The sequence below is a fragment of the Bos mutus genome, chromosome 14 (genome assembly GCF_027580195.1).
Source record: "Bos mutus isolate GX-2022 chromosome 14, NWIPB_WYAK_1.1, whole genome shotgun sequence".
Classification (NCBI taxonomy): Eukaryota; Metazoa; Chordata; class Mammalia; order Artiodactyla; family Bovidae; genus Bos; species Bos mutus.
In genome coordinates this window covers 70,501,268-70,521,343 of record NC_091630.1, presented here as the reverse complement: position 1 = coordinate 70,521,343, position 20,076 = coordinate 70,501,268, and the positions used below count along the sequence as shown (strand labels likewise).

General features: G+C 49.3%; 1 protein-coding gene across 3 annotated transcripts; it reads left to right on the top strand.

Moving 5' to 3' along the window:
* Positions 1 to 8,312: 8,312 nt before the first annotated feature.
* Positions 8,313 to 13,365, top strand: LOC102266458 (ly-6/neurotoxin-like protein 1). 3 transcript variants are annotated; one of them, XM_005897607.3, is made up of 4 exons: positions 8,313 to 8,551; positions 9,488 to 9,689; positions 9,879 to 9,980; positions 10,186 to 13,365. In XM_005897607.3, exons 2-4 carry the CDS (start codon positions 9,638 to 9,640, stop codon positions 10,380 to 10,382), a joined length of 351 nt encoding a protein of 116 aa, XP_005897669.1. In that variant the 5' UTR covers positions 8,313 to 8,551; positions 9,488 to 9,637; the 3' UTR covers positions 10,383 to 13,365. The 3 variants fall into 3 exon arrangements, with proteins under 3 accessions (XP_005897669.1, XP_070238798.1, XP_070238799.1); XM_070382697.1 differs by lacking the exon at positions 8,313 to 8,551 and adding an exon at positions 8,650 to 8,748; XM_070382698.1 differs by lacking the exon at positions 8,313 to 8,551 and adding an exon at positions 8,798 to 8,944.
* Positions 13,366 to 20,076: the final 6,711 nt, after the last annotated feature.

Here is a 20,076-nt window from a genome sequence, read left to right as displayed (position 1 = left end):
ATCTCTTCAGATATTTTCTCGGGTCCTTTCTCTTTCTTTGTCTTCTCCTGCTGCTGCTGCTGCTGCTAAGTTGATTCAGTCGTGTCCGACTCTGTGCAACCCCATAGACGGCAGCCCATCAGGCTCCCCTGTCCCTGGGATTCTCCAGGCAAGAACACTGGAGTGGGTTGCCATTTCCTTCTCCAATGCATGAAAGTGAAAAGTGAAAGTGAAGTCGCTCAGTCGTGTCTGACTCTTAGTGACCTCATGGACTGCAGCCTACCAGGCTCCTCCGTCCATGGGATTTTCCAGGCAAGAGTACTGGAGTAGGGTACCATTGCCTTCTAGGACCCCTATAACGTGAAATGTTGGCACATTTAATGTTGTCCCAGAGGTCTCTTATGGTGTTCTCATTTCTTTTTATTCTTCTTTCCATATTCTGTTTTGCTTTAGTGATTTTCACCATTCTATCTTCCAGGTCACTTATCCATTCTTCTGCCCTTGTTATTCTGCTATTGATTCTTTCTAGGGTATTGTTCATCTCTGTTGTTTCTTCTTTAGTTCTTCCAGGTCTTTGGTAAACATTTCTTGCATCTTTTGCATTCTTTTTCCGAGCTCCTGAATCATCTTCACTGTCGTTATTCTGAATTCTTTTTCTGGAAGTGAAAGGTTGTTGCTGAACCACAAAAGACGCCGGGATTCTTGGCCTCTGGAGGAAAAGAATTCAATCCGGGGCCAGTGACGAGGCCTGATTGCTCAGAACTTTTGTGTCATAAAGTTTTATTAAAGTATAAAAGAGAGAAAGCTTCTGACATAGACATCAGAAGGGAGCAGAAAGAGTGCCCCCTGCTAGTCTTTAGCTGGATGTTAGCAGTCTGCTAATGAGAGAAAGGAAATGTCTCAAAACTCAGTGAATGGTGCCAGGCTCCTCACCCACAACATGCATTGAGATAACATTGGCACCAAGTGAGTCATCCAGGGCATATAAAACGATTGACATGAATCCTGAAGAAAAGCAGATTTCCATACAAATATATAGTTTCATTAACATAGATTAGGAGAACATAGATGAGTATAACAAACTAGTTTATCAAGTAGGTTCTGAGCCCTTAGGCGGAACTGACTTGAAGACAGAGTCTAGGGTAAATGCAAAGCACAATAACATAGCTTAAGACAAATATTTCCGTAAGGAAAATGCATTGGTTAGCTCAAGATTTAAGACAAGTTAAGTTCAGGTGGGACCAGGTGTCATTATGGCAACACAGAATTTTAAGAGAAACCTCTTTCTAAATTTGTATAGAGAAGGGAAAAAATATATATATAACACTGGTTTGTTTCCTCCTGCTGCTTAAGAGAGAGATAAAAAATGTCTGACACTTGCAGCCTCTTTCCTCCGTTTGGAGACCCCTGGCCTTCCTGCCTGTTACCCTCTCAGAAGATTGCTTATCTCCACTTCATTTAGCTTTTTCTCTGGGGATTTATCTTGTTCTTTCATCTGGAAGACAGTCCTGTGCTTTTTCATTCTGAGTAGCTTTCTGTGACTGCGGGTTTCCATTCTGGAGGCTGCGGGATTGTAGTTCTTCTTGCTTGCTTGCTTCTTGTAGTTTGTCTGCCCTCTGGTGGATAAGGCGAAAAGGCAAGCTTCCTGATAGGAGGAACTGGTGTCGGAGAAAATTGGGTCTCCCTCTGGTGGCAGACCATGCTCAGTAAAACTTAAAACCAATTGTCCGCTGATGGGCTGGGCTCCTTCCATGTTAGTTGTTGGCCTGAGGGGACTCAGCCCTGGAGACTACAGGCTCTACAGTAGGGCTAACGGCGATCTCCAAGAGGGCTCACACCAAGGGTCACCTCCCAGGACTGCTGCTGCCGGTGTCCTGTTCCCGTGGCAAGCCACTGCCTACCCTCACCTCCGCAGGAGGCCCTCCAACACTCACAGGTAGGTTTGGCTCAGTCTCCTGTGGGATCACGGCTCCTTTCCCCTGGTTCCTGGTGCACACAAGGTTTCACCTGTGCCCTGCAAGAGTGGAGTCTCTGTTTTCCCCAGTCCTGTGGAAATCCTGCAATCCAATCCCACTGGACTTCAAGCTCAGATTCCCTGGGGATTGCTAGTCCTTTTGCCGGATCCCTGGGATGGAAAGTCTGACGTAGGGCTCAGAACCTTCATTAGTGTTTGAGAACTTCTTTGGTGCTGTTCTCCCATTTGTAGGGTGCCCATCTGGTGGGTGTGGGATTTAATTTAATCATGATTGTGCCCCTCCTACCATTTCATTACGGCTTCCCTGGTGGCTCAGATGGTAAAGCGGCTGCAGTGTGGGAGATCCAGGTTCGATCTCTGGGTGGGGAAGATCCTCTGGAGAAAGAAATGGCAACCCACTCCAGTACCCTTGCCTGGAAAATCCCATGGAAAAAGCAGCCTGGTATATTACAGTCCAAGGGGTCGCAAAGAGTCAGACACGACTGAGCGACTTCACTGACTCACTCACTCACTACCATCTCATTATGGCTTGCTCTCTGAGCTTGGATGTGGGTATCTTTTTCTGATGGGTTCCAGCATCCTCTGATCAATGGTTGTTTAACAGCTATTTGCGACTTTGGTTCTTTCAAGAGAAGATTATCGAACGTCCTTCTGCTCCACCATCTTGAGCCAATCTCTTTTATTGTTACTCTGGCTGCAAGAATAACTATTTTTTCACAGTGACTGATGATCCAATCTGACTGAATGTTCTAAACTCTCTAATATTTTTTGATGGAACTTCCTAAAAGCAAATTCTGATGAACTTCTTTTGATCTCTGACTAACTTTGGGGTGCTTCAGAGGACTTTTGAGGCATCCCAAAGAAAGATATTAAACTAATTAGGTTAATTTGGTGTGTTAAAGGTGCATGGGAAATACTGTCAAATAAGTAATAAATCTTCTCAGGTTATATTGTGTGGCAAATGTTACTAACGGAGATAATCTAGAAATTATATAGAATTCATAAAGATTTAATATGTATTGGTAAAATATTATCAGTCATAATTCTAGTTACTGTCTATCACATGTCACAGTAGTAACCAAGTTACCTTGTCAGTTTCATTGTAATCAGATTTTATACCTGCCTTCTTGAGCCTTTTTTCATTATAGAGAGATATAGTTTCACTCTGATGCCTTTACAAAAATACTACCTCTTCAAGATTTATTGAAGGGTCTTTCTAAGATTAAACTAAAATTAACTAGATGAACAAATTTTGTTATCAACAATGAACTGGTACCAGACGGGAATCTGGCTTTCTCTGTTAAGAGAATAAAGTTTTCTTGGAATGCAGCTTTTAACAACAGGCTATACAGATTTCTTTGCCTTCAAGTGATTTATATTTGTTTTTAAAATCTTCTGTTACTTTGATAAAGTAAATGAGTATTATTTCACAATGATTTATGAAGATTATGGCACGCATAGATAAAGCTCATTCTCTGTCTACAAAAAATTAACCCCTTGTTGTCAGACTTTTGCTATCCTGATATCCTTAAAACATGACAACAGTCTACTCCTAAATCAGGGAATTTAAAATGAATAAACAATAACTGTAAACTAAAAAAAAAATCAAGCGTATGGGAAATCCAAGACGGCTGCTTGGCTTTTTCCCAGCTCCCTGACAAACCGCATTTCCTGTCTGAAGGGTTAAAGCCTTCCCTGGTTTCAGGGCTGATGTCCTCACAATGAAAAAGAAAAGGTTAGAAAATATGTTTCCCATCTGGAATATAATTTCTACAATCTCTAGTGATCAAGACACCCACTTAACTGGACAAATCATAGTAACCTTAAGAAAAAATTCACAAACTTCTTGAAATTATCCCTGTCACTATGATCTTCGATCACTAGGCAGGGTCAATGCCACTAACGGAAAAACTGGACTCAAACAGAACAAAGATTAATTATATGGGATTCAATGAACAGCTAAATATGATTATAATTTTTATGACTTGTCTGACATACTAATGCCTTCTAATCTGTTTTTCAGATATAGAAAAGCCCTTTTCCTCAAACGACTTTTGATTTATAAAAATCTGGTAATAAACACCTGTGGATAAAATTAAAATATTTTTCTTTTCCCTCTGCCTGATTTCTTCAAAAATTGGAGGCCCTTGAGGTCTAAGCAACTTTATCAAGTGACTGGAAAAGGCTGTCTCTTGACATATACAAGAATCTAGATGTTCAGTTCAGTTCAGTTCAGTCAGTCATGTCCGACTCTTTTCAACCCCATGAACCACAGCACACCCGGCCTCCCTGTCCATCACCAACTCCCAGAATCCACCCAAACCCATGTCCATCGAGTCGGTGATGCCATCCAGCCATCTCATCCTCTGTCGTCCCCTTCTCCTCCTGCCCCCAATCCCTCACAGCATCGGGGTCTTTTCGAATGAGTCAGAACCAAAAGAAGAGATGTGTTTGTTATTTGCTCAGTCATGTCCAACTCTTTACAACCCCGTGGACTATAGCCTTTCAGGCTCCTCTGTCCATGAAATTCTCCAGGCAAGAATACTGGAGTGGGTAGCCATTCCCTTCTCCAGGGGATCTTCCCGACCCAGGGATCAAACCCAATTCTCTTGCATTGCAGGCAGATTCTTTATCATCTGAGCCACCAGAGAAGCACAGGTAAAATCTGAAGGCTTAAAAGAGCCTATATGAGCAATTACATTTATATGAATAAGCAGGCCATGTTTATTGAAACCAGACTTATTTGGAACAAATCAGCCTTGATTTGGCTGGATTTAATAAAAATGAGGATAATCTAGAGAGAAAAACTTTATTTCAATAGTATACCTTTGTGGATATTGAAGTTTTATATTTACTGAGGCTTTGCTATGTCCAAGATGACTCTTTGTTGCTCTGTTAAGCTATTATAAGATTTAATTGAATTAGTAGAAGAATATTGGAGCTTGTTTCTGAAGCTAATCACAATAATCTACCTTTGCATGAAGATCAGATGCCCTGTGAGTTACAACTAAGAGATTATGGATGCTGGAAAAGGCGTCTTTTAAAGGACTGTCTCCAAACTAAATAAAAGGACCCATATCAGGCACTCTTAACTAGTACCTGTGGGACAATACTGAAGGGAACTGACTCTTGAAAATTCATATTTCCCACTTGAGAAAGGCCTGTGCATTGGCCTGTCTATAGAAAAGACTATTGACCCCAAATAACACCCATATTAAGATGAGAAGAAGACAACAGTAGAAGACAGCTGATTTTAAAATCTGGACCAAGCCTGTAAGAACCATCCAACTAATCCAACTGCACTGTCTACCAAATGGTTGTCTTCCTATCAAAATGGAAGGTTATCGTTTTACTTTTAACCATGCTTTTGACCCCAATGTTCAGGATTAAAAAAGAAAATTCTCTAGTGAAGCTGTCACAGACGTGTATCACTGCATCTTTTAAGTGCACTGCTTAAAGCACATGTACAGTGCTTGTGTGACAACTGGGGATAAATGATAAACAGCATAGCCTACAAAGCACTTCCCCATTCGCGTATCTCTGAGCCGATTCACGATATCTGATTAGTTTCCCCCCAACATGGACAAGTAGGCAAACATGTAAACAAAGAGGTCTCTAGCACCGAGGGAAGTAGACGGACCAGAGCAGGTAACTGTGTCACTCTGGCAACACGGGAAAAATATATTGATGGCCAATGCCATTTATGGAAAGATTTGCAATCAAAGGGGGAAAATGATGGAAGAGATTTTTGCATGTTCAAGTATGGGAAATCATTCTGGCTTATACATGATTGTTTTGAACTTTAGGCTAACCAAAACAGCCTGTTTGTGGCCTATTAAACATGCATTGTACATCTGCTTTACCCATTAAAAATTACATGGAAAAATCAGAATGGAATAACTGTGGTTCAGACATCCAAAGTGGAACTAGATTGTCAGTGTGGATATGGGTTCAGACATATTTCTGGATTACTGAAAACTTGAGTTCTCTAAGCTTCATCAGACTTGAGGACACCATCAGCCATTTTTAAAACAGTACCTACTAGCGGCTGCCAACTGCAACCTTATGGTTTTGAGGTCTTCTTGTAACTATGAAATCTTTATCCTACTTTAAAAACAATAGTTTTTGAACTGTGGTGCTGGAGAAGACTCCTGAGAGTCCCTCGGACTGCAAAGAGATCAAACCAGTCAACCCTAAAGGAAATCAACCCTGAATATTCATTGGAAGGACTGATGCTGAAGCTGAAGCTCCAATACTTTGGTGACCTGATGCAGAGCAGTGACTCATTGGAAAAGACCCTGATGCTGGAAAAGATTGAGGGCAGGAGGAGAAGAGGGCGACAGAGGATGAGATAGTTGAATGGCATCACTGACTCAGTGGACATGAGTTTGAGTAAACTCAGGGAGATAGGTGAAGGACAGACAAGCCTGACGTGCCACAGTCCATGGAGTTGCAAAGAGTTGGACATGACTAAGTAACTGAACAACAAAAACAGTAGCAAATGAGACAACTCAACCTACAGCCTCCCAGCAAAAGACTACTTGGTTACTGAATATATGTAAAGAGCAAACACTCCAAAACTTATTTTTCCTGGTTGCCATCAAAAGACAGGAAGACTTCTTTGAAAAAGACTACAAAGGTGTGTTTTAACCATTATCTTCATTGCAGTTATGTCTAATAATTTTCAAATGGTTGTCCAGGTTGCTAGAGCAAAGCAATCAAAGAGATACAACATTTTCTTAATACAAAATATTGATGTTAATCTTGAACTCAAGATTATTTCCAACTCTGTGTCCATTCCCCAAATTAGGCAGGACTACGAGAATCCCAGGGACGGGGGAGCCTGGTGAGCTGCCGTCTCTGGGGTCGCACAGAGTCGGACTCGACTGAAGCGACTTAGCAGCAGCAGCAGCACGCCCCACTTCAGCAGGACATAACCAGAGCAGTTGTTATTTCATTTCCCTGAGGAAAATTGAAATAGAAACAGAACAGAAACTAAGTTCCTCTGCCAAGTTTACAATTAACCTCTCAATCTAGAACTTGCGTCCCTTTCTTGTTCTGCATCTGTTCCTCCTCAAGATTGAGGAATACCAAAGAAAAGGTGGAACTTGAAACCATCTACAAGACCCTGTATCCTTGTCTTTGGAAGTAAAATTCTGACTCGGGAGTTAAAAATTGGAAATGTGAAAATGTAGAAACGAAGAATAGCTGTTGGGTTGGGGAACTGGTAATGATGTAGACTGTAATTCTGCCCCATAGCAGAATTACCAAACTCCCAGATCCCCGAAAGATCTTCACGAAGGCCTGACACACATTCCTAACTTGTTTTACAGGAAGCAGACCACCCCATCCCCGCCTAGATGAAAACTGCTGACCACAAGGACACAGACCCTAGACTGGCTGAAACCAGAAGGTTGATGATGCTTGAAACTCCACCCTGACACCAGCCAATCCAAGACTTGTCCAGGAGTTGATCATGCTCCTTGAACACTATAAACTCCTCACCACCCCCTCCAGGGTGGGCCAGGCTGTCTTGAGGGCACTAGCCCACTGTGGCCCCCTTTGTCTGGCAAAGCAATAAAAGCTCCTCTTTTCTGCTTCACCCCAAACTCTGTCTCTGCATTCTATTTGGCAGCAGTGAACAGAGGCTGAGTTTGGCAACACCCTTAATTCATCATGATCTGAGGATGAAGGCCACAACACACACAGGTTTCCACACCCTTGCATTTATTTTATGCCTCATTAGATTGTCAGCTTTATGATGTCAAGAATATTTGGGAATGTTTGTCAGTTTTATCCCCAACACCTGGCATCTGTGGCATCTCAGTGACTATTTGACAAACAGGGTCACCAACCATCCCAGTCCCTCCAGAGAGAGTGCCCACCTCACTTTGGAGGCTCAGTGCCTAGGGACCCCAAAATGGCTCAGCTCTTTGAAAGAAAAATAAAATTTAGGGTCAAAGGAAATGTATTCTTTTCTCACATTAGAAAAAAAAATTAGAGCCCATGAAAGTCTTAAATTTTGCCTTAAACATTATTATTAATGTTTAAGGGAGTTATGAAACAGTGGACTCCTTTCAAGACTTGCTTTAACCCTGTGTTGGGTGGGACCAGGTGTGGGGAGGAGGCCCAGAAATGCTGGGTGGCTTGCGGAGGTCACACTGCAGGTAAAGGAGGGCCAGGTTGGGGACGCAGAAGCTCGGTCCAGAAGTCGGCTCCACTCCACCTCCACCCCTCCCTGTTAAACTGAGTGGAAGGAAGGAGGGGACGCACGGGCTGCTGGGGTGCGGGGCTGACTACAGAGAGAGCGAGGCAGGGCCAGACGTGTCCCGCGGTGCGCGTGCGTCTGAGTGTCGCGTGGGTGTTCCTGCGGGGCCTAAACGCCTGGGCACCATGGACTGTTGCCAGGGGTCCCAGCCCCGCAAGAGGGACGAGCCCGCGGGCCGGCCGGGCGGGGCGGGGCGGGGCCTGCAGTGAGGTCACCGGCGACGGGCGGCTCTGCCGCGGGGGCGACAACGCGGCGTGGTCTCTGCGGGGCGCACGGAGGGACGGCCGCGCTGTCAGACCCGAGTTGCAGGGGCTGGAGAGCGGCCGCGGGTGAGTCCCAGGCGCCAACGGGGCCTCGGTGTGGTGAATGAAGGTCATGGTTGAGGTCATCCCCCAACTTGGGACCGCAGTCTCGGGGGCGGGGCTCCCCTGGAGAGGGCGGGGAAGAGCTGGCGCTGCGGGCCCGGCCTTACTCAGACCTTCGGTACCCCGAGGGGGACGCCCTGAAAATGGGTCATGGAAAACGGGTTTGTTGTTCTCTGGAAGGGGAGAGTCTGATTTAGCCCCCCTTGGCGCAGAGGCGGGGCTGGACTGTCTCCGCGCAGGGAGGGAAGTTGTCGGTTTCGCCCAGAGCCTGTCTGGAGAGGGGGCATCTCCGCTCCAGACAGCGGATCCGGCTGGGAAGTTCTTGTCCTGCCAAGGGCCCCCTGCAGTCCTTTCAGAGTGCGTCCCCTGCAGACTGGACAGAGCTGCAGCCCACCAATGCCGCGAGCCCCGCGGTGGCGGAGGGCTCCGGAGGCCTCCCAGGAGAGGGGCCCCTGCTGAGCCCTCAAAGTCCGTGCAAGGACACACCAGAGGCACAGGGGAGGAGAGCAGTGAGGCTAGGCCTGCTCCCGGGCCCAAGGGCGCCCTTGTACTCAGGGTCCTGGGTTGGGGAGGGCTGGGTGCCAGCTCCCTAGGGCCCCTGCCCCAACCATCCCTAGGGAGGGTGTGGGTTCTGGCCTAGCATTCAAGCTTTCTCCTCCAGCCTTCACCTGGCACCCCACCCTAGCTGTGGCACTGCCTCATCTGGTGTGCACGGGTCTTGGCCTTTTGCAGGCACTGGTGTCTCTCATTGAAGCATCCCACCCTGCTTCCTTCTCATCTCATTTGTGTCTCCTTCTCCAGGAAGCCTTCCAGGCTGAACTGGGTGGCCCCTCTGCCCAAGCCCCCTGTGGGTGCCTCAGGCCCTGCTATGACCTCCCGTCCTTGCTCCCTTCTCTGCAGGAATACAGCGCCTCCAGTTGACCAGGAGCTCCAGGGGGGCAGGGGGTTGTCCCACCCTCTCTGTGCCCTGCCCCAGCCCTGGCCTGAGTTGAATCAAGGACCAACCGCTCTCCACATCCCTGCTCTCACTCTGCCCTCTAGCCCCCGGCCATGACGCCCCTGCTCGCCCTGTTCCTCGTGGCCCTGGTGGGCCTCCCTGTGGGTAAGATGGATGGAGAACATAGGGATGGACAGACCCACCTTTGGGGTCAGCCAGGCTGAGCTGGGGGGATGGTGGCAGAAATCCCAGTGACCACCTCTCCTTCCAGTTCTTCCTGGGGAAGGTGATGGGACCTGGGGGCTGATCTCCCTGTTCTCTGACCCCCTCTCCCTGCGGCCCTCCCGGCCGCAGCTCAGGCTCTGGACTGCCATGTGTGTGCCTACAATGGGGAGAACTGCTTCAACCCCATGCGCTGCCCGGCCATGGTCTCCTACTGCATGACGACGCGCACTTGTGAGTTCCTGGGATGCTGCCCCAGCTCTCTCTGGGGAGCACCGGGGCGGGGCAGAGGGTAGAATGGGGGAGGCTGAAGAGGGAGGCTCCCACCTGCTCCAGGATCCTTTCTGGGAGCCCCAGGCAGAGGGGATCCTGGCCTAATGGCCCTGCATGCTTGGGTTGGCCCCTCTCAGGGTCCTGGCCTGCCTTCCCCCCTCTGCAGACTACACCCCGACCAGGATGAAGGTGAGCAAGTCCTGTGTGCCCAGCTGCTTTGAGACTGTGTACGACGGCTACTCCAAGCACGCATCCACTACTTCCTGCTGCCAGTATGACCTCTGTAATGGTGCTGGCTTTGCCACCCCCGCGACCCTGGCTCTGGCCCTTATACTCCTGGCCACCCTCTGGGGTCTGTTCTAAAGCCAGGGAGGGCAAAGCCCTGAGCAGCATAGCCCCACCCTCTCCCCCTGCACCCCTCACCTACCCTCTGCCCTCCCCGGACCCCCCAGCCACACCCAGGACTGTCTGCAAGAGGACTGGACCTCCCCCAGCCACCCTGAGGTCTGCTTCCCGTTTGTGATCTGGTTTCCTAAAGGCTGATGTGGGACTACACCTCCCAAGGCTTCTGGCTTTGACGAGGCAGATAAGCCTCTCCTCATCCAAGGATTGGAACATGGGCACAGTGTGCTGTTGGCCCAGGAACACTGATTTGAAGGGGCCCTTTGGCCCCTCTGCCTTGTAGGTGTGCTGGAGGGGGAGGGACGATCGGGGCCCCGGGGGTGGGGGCCGGTTTCAGGAAGTAGGCTCTCCGGGGCTCCAGGAGGGCTGCCTGGGGCGGAGGGGGCTGGAGGGCAGAGGGAGGCAGGCCTGGGCCCCTGGGCTGTGGCAGGGGAGGGACTAGCTCAGCCTGAAGAGGCCCCTGAGGGCCCTCCGGATCCGGCGCTGGGCCCCTGCGCAGGACTTGGGTCTGGATAGATCAGGCTATATTTGGTGGAGCTTGACAGCTGATCCCGGGGCTATTTTTGGGCCGGCCAGGAGGGAAGGGTGCTGAGCCGCAGCCATCCGAAGCCTGGCCTCCTGCCTTAAGCAGGCTTGGCGGAGGGTGCCCTTTTACGGAGTGAACTCTTGCCGGGTGCCCGAAAGGATTCACCCAACCCCGTCGGACACGGACACGCGGGGGCGGGAGCGACGCCCTCTCCGGACGGTCTGGCCGCACTGGGCGGGCTGGGCCAGCCGGAGAGGAGGGGAAGGCGGATTTCGGGAGGCCGGAGAGGCAGAGGACGGGAGGAGGGATCACAGCAGAAGGATCGGGCCGTGCTCCCTCTGCGCGCAGCGGCGTTCCCTCGCCCCTGGCCGTGGGCGATCGCAACAGGGTCCTGACTGAAGGGGAGCGTGGCGCGCCGGCCTCAGGCCCTAAGGCCACGCCAGCTGTCCCGGGGGTTTCGCGGCCCCTCGACTCTGACCCTGCCCGCGGGGAGGCGAGAGCTCTGCACCGGCTGGAGCGCTCCTGCCTCATCCCTAGGAGCAGCTCTCAGCTGCTCCCTCACTTCAGGAGGAGACCAAACCCCCCGCTGCACGTGCAGGCTAATAGCAGGGGCAGCCGCGGGCAGACCACTCTGCTGACTCAGCATGAGAGGCCTGGGAAGCTGGGTCACTGACAGCTTGTGCAAGCGCTTTGTCCCGGGTCTAGTGGCTCCTCGGCCAGACCGGGTCATCCCTCCCCCGGCCCAGTCCCAGCGAGGATGGGTGGAGCCCTGCCTCCAGTGGCAGCTGAGAGTGCTGTGTTGGGGGCCGGAGGGAGCATCTTACTCCTGCCTCCTGCATCCATCTGTCCACGCTGACCCGGGCCCCTGCCAACGCCCATGGCACTGCCGCAGTGCCAGGGGCCAGTCTGCCCACACCACCTGCACAGATGGTTCTGCCTGGCTGGGGGAGAAACCCAGCACAGAGCTGCGGGAAGATGTTCCCCTCCTGCCCAGGCCCGGCCCCTGGTGGGAAATGTGTGGCTTTGCAAAGGCAGGAGCACCAGCAGAGCCTTGGACACCAAACAGGTGAACTTGCCGGGACTGACTGTCCAGAAGGTTAGTAACTAACAGCTGCCAGTTTCCCTGCAGTTGTGGCTCTAAGCACTCCAGCACAGCCCTACGTGTAGGAGCCGTCAACCGCCCCTTTCACAGATAGGTAGACTGAGACAGAGAGATGAAGTGGCTGCCCAAGGCGGGCTGGACTTCTTGCCCTGCTCCACCACACCCCCAACCCAACCCCACCGCACCCCGCCCCACCGTGCAGTTGCTTCTCCCATCAGCTGGGAGAGAAAGGGGAAGCTGGGAAGGTGGGTTAATAAGTTTAAGAGGATTTTAGCATGTAAAGTAATTATAACAGCTTCAGGTCAGGAAAGCTTAGAAGAAAAACATTGGAGCTAGGTGTGAGAAGCCATAAATGCCACAGTCAAGGGGTTCAGCCCGGTGTGTGGGCGCTGGACCAGGGTGGAAAGCAAAGAGGAGGGCAGAGGGGCGCCCAGCGCTGCAGGCTTGTCTGGGCCAGACCCCTTCCCCACCTGTGTCAGGGCCGTGGGGCCCCAACAGAAACGAGAGCCTCGCAGGGCGGGCGGTGGGCGAGCTCATCCTTGCAGCTCTTGGCGGCATCTCAAGTCCGGAAGCAGCCTGTGCGTCCCAGTAGCGGCTGCCTGAGCAGGTGAGGCCCTCTGTGGACCGCCCTCCCTGGGCTCCTGCGCCATCCGTCTGTCTGGAGTCCAGCTGAGAAGCCAGTGCCAGAGCTCTGACCCAGAAACCGGACTGGTTCTGGCGCCATCATGTAAGGAGGGCATGGGTGCCCCGTGGCTGGTGCCCGGGTGTGGACGACGCTCCAGAGGGGAGGTCGGATGGCTGCTTCTCCTTTTCCCTTTGTAGCGTGTGATTTGTGGCAATGAAATGTGTCTCTTCATGATTCTAACCCTCTGAGAAAGGTGGAAAGAAACTGAAAGGCCTCTTTCCTTTCTATCCCAGCCCCCCCAACCCCCGCCAAGTTTGTTGGGTCCTGCCGCTCAGGCTGACCTGGAGCTGCTTCTTCACATCTCCGAGCCTCAGTTGTTCTGTGGTTAAAATGAGGACGATAGCGCCCACCAAACTGGGGCCTGGTGCGAGTGAGGGAGGCTGTGGCTTAAGTGCCCACCCCGGGCCCAGCACACCGGAGGCCCCAGGGGAATGAATGGACAGACGGATGAACAGATGGTGCCCTTCCCCTTCAGTCCACTTGCTGAGGTCCAGGCACTTCCCAGGCCCATGCCCCAAGCCTTGCCACTATGGGGCATGGAATAGCCTTCAGGCTATGGCCCCCCTCTGTGTACACCAGAGATGTCATTTGTACCGCCTCAAGCCAGTGAATAAATGAATGAATACATGTACCTGCTTTCTTTCGGTCCTCACCAGCCACCCAGTTGCACTCAACCCCGGTGATCTGGTCTGGCTGGTCCTGCTGGCTCTGTCCCTCCTAGACTCCCACCTACCCTGGTTCTCCCAGGCTTGGCCCTGGAGCCAGCCCTGGACCAGGGCAGATGATAACCCAGGGGAGGGGAGCCAAGCAGGAAAGGCAGGAGAAGCCCGGGGCTCACTGGGACCAGCCCTGGTTCTGGTTCCCAGGAAGCGAGACCGACCTACCAGGTCACCCAGCTGGCCCCTGGGAAAGGCTGATGGGGCTGGAGAGGAGGCAGGACCCCAGGAACCCACCCAGCACCCAGCTTTCTACTCCTAACACTAGCTAGTTCTTCCTCTGCTGGGGGGCGGGGTCTGAGACCGACCATCCCAGAGGGGCCCACCAGGTAGAGGGAAGGACAAAAGCCACTCTCGGGCTGCCAGAGTGGACACACAAGGGCCCCTGGGCCGGCAGGACTGGCCCCTGCAGACGGTCACCTCTGCTGCCCCCACAGCACATCGCCCGTTTTAGCAGAATGGCTTGCCTGGCACGTCACTCCCAGGAGGTCTGGCTCCTGCTCTCAGGATCACTCTTCCGGGCTGGCACCCATCACGGGGCCTCTCTTAAGAGCAACGGCCTTTCTGCTCCTCGCCACTCCACCCCTCCCCAGCACTGGGCAAACACCCACAGGCCCGAGCAAACAGTCAAGATCATGACCATCATCACTCCCCAGGGGGCAGGCCTCTCAAGCCACTGCTTCTGGAGGGAGGCCCACTTGACAGATGGGAAAACAGGACTGTTGCTCTGGCTTTCTGGAGGACAACTGGTCCACCTACTCACTGCAGGCTGGCGTGCTGGTGAAGCTTCCGCTTTTGAGGCTTTGAGATTCATTTGCAAGCTTAGGGACAGGAGTGGGCTCGCAGGCCTTGGTGTAGGAGATACGTGGGCTCCCGGTTAGACATTCACAACTGGCCTCCTATTTGCATCTCCTGAGGCAAAAGACAGGTAGTTTCCAGTTAAGGCGTTTACAGTCAGCCTCTTTTTGCCTTCCGACAGGAAAGTAACAACAGAAACAGAGTCAATAGTCAGTGTTTTCCTCTTGTGAATGCCTTAAGGCAATAGTCATGGCAAGGACAGAGCAGTGCAAAATCCTGTTTGAGTAAAGGATGAAGGGATCTCCACTTCCCCCTTTTGGAATAAGGGAGACACTACATACGCACAGAAAGGCTCTTTTGTGGGTCAAAAATCAAGGGGTAACTCCAGACCATAATGAGTCTTGCTCCTCTCAGAAGCCTTCACTTACAGATCCATCTTGGCTGAGGGGTGTGTGCACATCCCAGGGGAGGGTCCCAGGGTAAGTCAGGTGTGGAGAAAGAAACCAGATAGCCAGCCCGAAGGAAGGGAAAGACCCAGAAGAACTGAGCAATAGAAATGACTTAACGGCCTCTTTACAGGGCTCCTCTTCAGCAGGGGGGTTGCCCACACCCTTCCTCTCTGGGTGTGCATCTCTGCCTTGCTTCTATCTCAGCTAAACCATTTCTCTATGGTCCTCCCACTTGCTGCTGCACAATGTCCCTAATAATAAACTTTGTACCTGCGTTTACAGTTTCTGCCCACGTGATAAATGCATTTTTCACAAGGGGCAAAGATCCAGGAGAAAACAGCTTCTAGCCTCTAACCCTTGCTGGTTTGGTGGCTAGAATCCCTGGTTTTCATTCAGGCTCCTTCGGTTCAATTCCTGGGCAGGGCATTAAGATCTTGCCTCATGCCACTGCTCACTGCTGCCTCGCTGAGATCAAATGGTGCCTAAACCCCGGGGGTGGCAGGGAGGGGGCTGCAACCTGGGAATTAGGTAAGCTGCAGGTCTCGCCCACGCTGCTGGCTGGAGACTTCTGACTTTTGCTCTCTGTCTCTCCTCCATGGGAACTGGCTTGCGCTCACATTCCCTCTGCATTGTTCCCTTCCCAAGACCTACAAGGCTTCATCAGCTCGGTGAAGGAGCCCAGGCTCTCTTCTCTTTCCTATCTCCCGCTTTCTCTCACTTTGCCTAGACTACGACCCCATGCCCAAGGACTGTGTCTTCATCAACGTTGGGAGTAAAGTGCTGGGAGCTGGAGCTCGGCACCTGCCCCTGCCTCCAACAACTGCACCCTGCTACCTGACGCGCTTTATTTCCTAGGGTACAAAAATTACCTCCCCCTTCTAGGGGGAGGATTCCAGAAACACTCCCTCCCTGCCTTCCAGCATCTTTTCCCCCCACGTTGCTCACCGGCCTGCTCCCAGCTCTTTACTTTTTCTCTTACCTACTCTAACTTGGGAAACAAGATTTACCTTAGACCCCACACAAGTGGAGTGATACACTTGGGGTTCTTCTTCTGCTTAATCTCCCATCTTACTCTGTGTCCAGAAATCCTCTGTGGAAATGCTTCCACCTCTCAACCCTCAGACCCTGACCCTGGTGGCGTTTCCCACTGTGGCCACCTCTGTCCCTCTAGGAGTTCCCCTTCACTCCAGGACTTGACAGCCCACGCACTGTAACAGCCAGCCTGTCAGCCTGGCCACTTTAGTGCAGACTGTGATGCTACAACAGACCTCACTCAAGGAGAGCCCTGGCGACACGCTGGCAATGGTCTAAAAGCCCTTCTCTGGCCATGCTGGGTTGGACACCCTGTGCAGGGTATCAAAGCGGGCCAGAGACATCTGGCCATGATTCAGTGGATTCATGACTCAAAACCTCATCAGACAATAAGATCGAATGGAATTCAGGGGATGCTCAGGTCCTCCTAAATGGATTGTATACTGGTATACTGGATTACTTTGCTACAAGCTCTGTGTTCTTGGTTGCAGGCTATTCAATGTGGGTGGATCCCTTTCTAAGCCAGAAGAAACACAGATGTGCTAAGAAAGGAAAAAAATTAAGTCTTACTGCAGCAGTGCCTGGCCTTTAAGTTGGGGATTAAAAAATGACCTGAAAATGGGTCTCTTATCTTTATTGCCACAGGATGGGAAAATGGACTGAGGGTCCCTTATGTCTAGGACTTTCTCCTATAATCAAAAGCCTAAGAAATCAGAAAAATTCTCCTAACATTCTAAAAAATTCCCTTTTAATTTCTCCTATCTCGCAGGCAGGGTTAGGGTTAGGGTTACCCTAATTTCCCTTACTCCTTCAGATTCTTCTGACAGGACAAAGGCCTCACCTCCCCAGAGAGACAGTCTCTGCTGGGACAAGATTTTATCAGTCAACCTGCCCCTGTTGTCAGAGTCAATTTGAGCACTCTCTGATTTAAATTTAATTAGGAGACCATGATCACAGAAAGAAAAAAAGAGTGTGGCCACAATATTCTTTAGACTCTGGAGAAAATGGGCTGAAACAAAATTTCTTTTTTTTGAAATTGCAAAATCAGTTATTTTTGCATATGCAGTTAAAAACTGGCTTGTTAAAAGCTTGGGTTTCCCTGATAGTTCAGTTGGTAAAGAATCCATCTGCAATGCAGGAGACCCTGGTTCGATTCCTGGGTCAGGAAGATCTCCTGGAGAAGGGATAGGCTACCCACTCCAGTATTCTTGAGCTTCCCTGGTGGCTCAGCTGGTAAAGAATCTGCCTGCAATGCAGGAGACCTGGGTTCAATCCCTGGGTTGGGAAGATCCCCTAGAGAAGGGAAAGGCTACCCACTCTAGTACTCTGGCCTGGAAAATTCCATGGACTATACAGTCCATGGGGTCACAGAGAGTCACACACAATTGAGCAACAGTCACAAAGCTTGTTAAAAAAATGTATACCTAGAGAAAACTTGAAATTAACTCTTATCATGTCCTTGAGATACACAGCCCACCTTGCCTGAAACTTTAGCTTTGAGGTAATTTTTAATAGAATTTCAAGCCAAGGGGAAAAAAGAGGGGCTAAGAGACATTTTAAATCTCAATCAGAAACTATGACATCTCTGTCTGTTCAGGTATATATGTGTGTCTCGATATGTGTCTTTGTCTTTAGATAATATTGCTGAGTTTAATTGTAAATGAACTCTATTCAATTGGTTTAAAGAAAAGTAAGCACTTATAACCAGTCCATTCTGAAGGAGATCAGCCCTGGGATTTCTTTGGAAAGAATGATGCTAAAGCTGAAACTCCAGTACTTTGGCCACCTCATGCGAAGAGTTGACTCATTGGAAAAGACTCTGATGCTGGGAGGGATTGGGGGCAGGAGGAGAAGGGGACGACAGAGGATGAGATGGCTGGATGGCATCACTGACTCGATGGACATGAGTCTGAGTGAACTCCGGGAGTTGGTGATGGACAGGGAGGCCTGGAGTGCTGGGATTCATGGGGTCGCAAAGAGTCGGACACGACTGAGCGGCTGAACTGAACTGAAATGAACTGAAGCACTTACAAATGAAACTTGTAATTCTAAGTACAAATGCACTTAATTCTAAGAAAAATTAAGCTAAATAAATTTCAGGTTCATGTAAACTGTGAAATATTTAGTATTAAATTAACAGCTGGTATTAATGCTTATTGATCTCATATAGACAGGTCTAAGAGTCATTAACATTAAGCATAATATTTTCATTGTGACTACATTTAATATAAGTTAAATAAAATTTTGTTATATCTGTTACAAGTTTTGTCAGCAAGGAAAGTAACTCCAGTGAAGAAATTTTTAAGGAAAGAATGCAAATTAGACTGGAGCTTTTAGATAAACTCTGTTAAGAATAATTATTCTTTCAGTTCAGTTCAGTTCAGTTCAGTCACTCAGTCGTGTCCGACTCTTTGCGACCCCATGAATCGCAGCACGCCAGGCCTCCCTGTCCATCACCAACTCCCGGAGTTCACTCAGACTCACGTCCATCGAGTCAGTGATGCCATCCAGCCATCTCATCCTCTGTCGTCCCCTTCTCCTCCTGACCCCAATCCCTCCCAGCATCAGAGTCTTTTCCAATGAGTCAAGTCTTCGCATAAGGTGGCCAAAGTACTGGAGTTTCAGCTTTAGCATCATTCCTTCCAAAGAAATCCCAGGGCTGATCTCCTTCAGAATGGACTGGTTGGATCTTGCAGTCCAAGGGACTGTCAAGAGTCTTCTCCAACACCACAGTTCAAAGGCATCAATTCTTCAGTGCTCAGCCTTCTTCACAGTCCAACTCTCACATCCATACATGACCACGGGAAAAACCATAGCCTTGACTAGACGGACCTTTGTCTAAAACAGTCTGTCCAGATTTTGGTAACCTGAATTTCTAGGGTTATGCTAAACTAAGTGATGAAAAAGTTTATTGACTAGCTATGTCATTTCTAAATAAAATTAGATTCTGAAGCACTGATAACTGGAAACTAATTTCCTCTTACAGAAAAACTAAAGACATTTTGGACTATTAATGAAGAATGGTTGGTGTCATCCTGAGATGTATTCTATAAGAAAGCAAAGGCTTTTAGAAATTATCACTGGTATTTACGCTCTCCCATCTATGGAATGCTAAGATAAAGATCAGTTCTTGGTTCCTTAAAGAGAGGAAGATGTGTGTTTTTGGTAAACACGGTATGAGGAATGAAATTGCATTTTCTTAAGGGAAAAGGAAGTAGGTCTGGCTCACAGGTGACTGTTTCTGTGTGGGAAAAGTTTTACTTTGGATACACAAAGTGAAAAAGGGGGCTTTTGGAAACCTGATAAAAGAGTTTTGTACATGGTACAAGTTTTCTTAAGATGTTGAACTGCCTTTGAAATCTTTCATTGTTATTTTTGCTAAGTGAATACCTTGTTACACTGTAACTATTCTGTGGTACGTGTTACTAATACAGGTGTTCTAACAATTAAATGGAATTCGTAAAGACCTGACATGTCCTGGTAAATGTCATTAGTCATGGTTCTAGTTACTCTCTTAAAATGCTATATGTCACAGCAGCAACCAAGTTGCTTTGCCTATTGAATTGCAATGAGATTTTAAACGTGCTTCTTAAGCCTGTCATCACAGAGGGCTGTGGTTTCATTCTGACGCCCATGCAAAAATATAACCTCTTCAAGATTTGTTTAAAAAGGGAGGGGGCTTTCTAAGATTAAATTAAAATTAGGTAAATAAATTTTTATTAACAGAATTTAATATGTTTAATATAAATTATAAATATAATATATTTGATATATTATTTATTATAGTTTTCTATATTGCCCGTTTCAAAAAGTGTTGTTTCTTACATTACCAAGTGTGTGACTGAGCCCCTGATAAAATGGTGGGCTACAGTTCCATACGAGATCAATGATTGTAATAGTGTGACTGCAGGTAGAAGAAGAAGCAACAAGAGGGACTATTTCCCTGGACCAAGAGGCCGGTAAGGTAGGTGCGGTCCAGAGACTTTGGCTACTCGTGGGGCCTGGTCCAGAATCAGCACGCTGAGTGGCCCGTGAGTGAAATCTTTGACAGACCTGGGAGTAAGCATTCCCGGCACCGAGGGACAAAATGGTCACGAAATGCCCCCAAACCGTGGCCAACCTGTGGCTGTGAAGGGGCCCTGCCCACTGAAAACTGGCACTCGCTGCTGCCTCTTCGAAGGTCAAATCACGCCACTACAGCTGCTGTGCCCTTCACGCCCCCTGAAGGAACTCAGGGCGGAGAGCAGAAATCAGGCACTCAGTTTGTGCTCTGGGAAAACGGACAAAACAGGCCTTCAGATAGTTAGATATCTTCATGTAAGCATTTTCTTGAGCCCAAATTCTTAC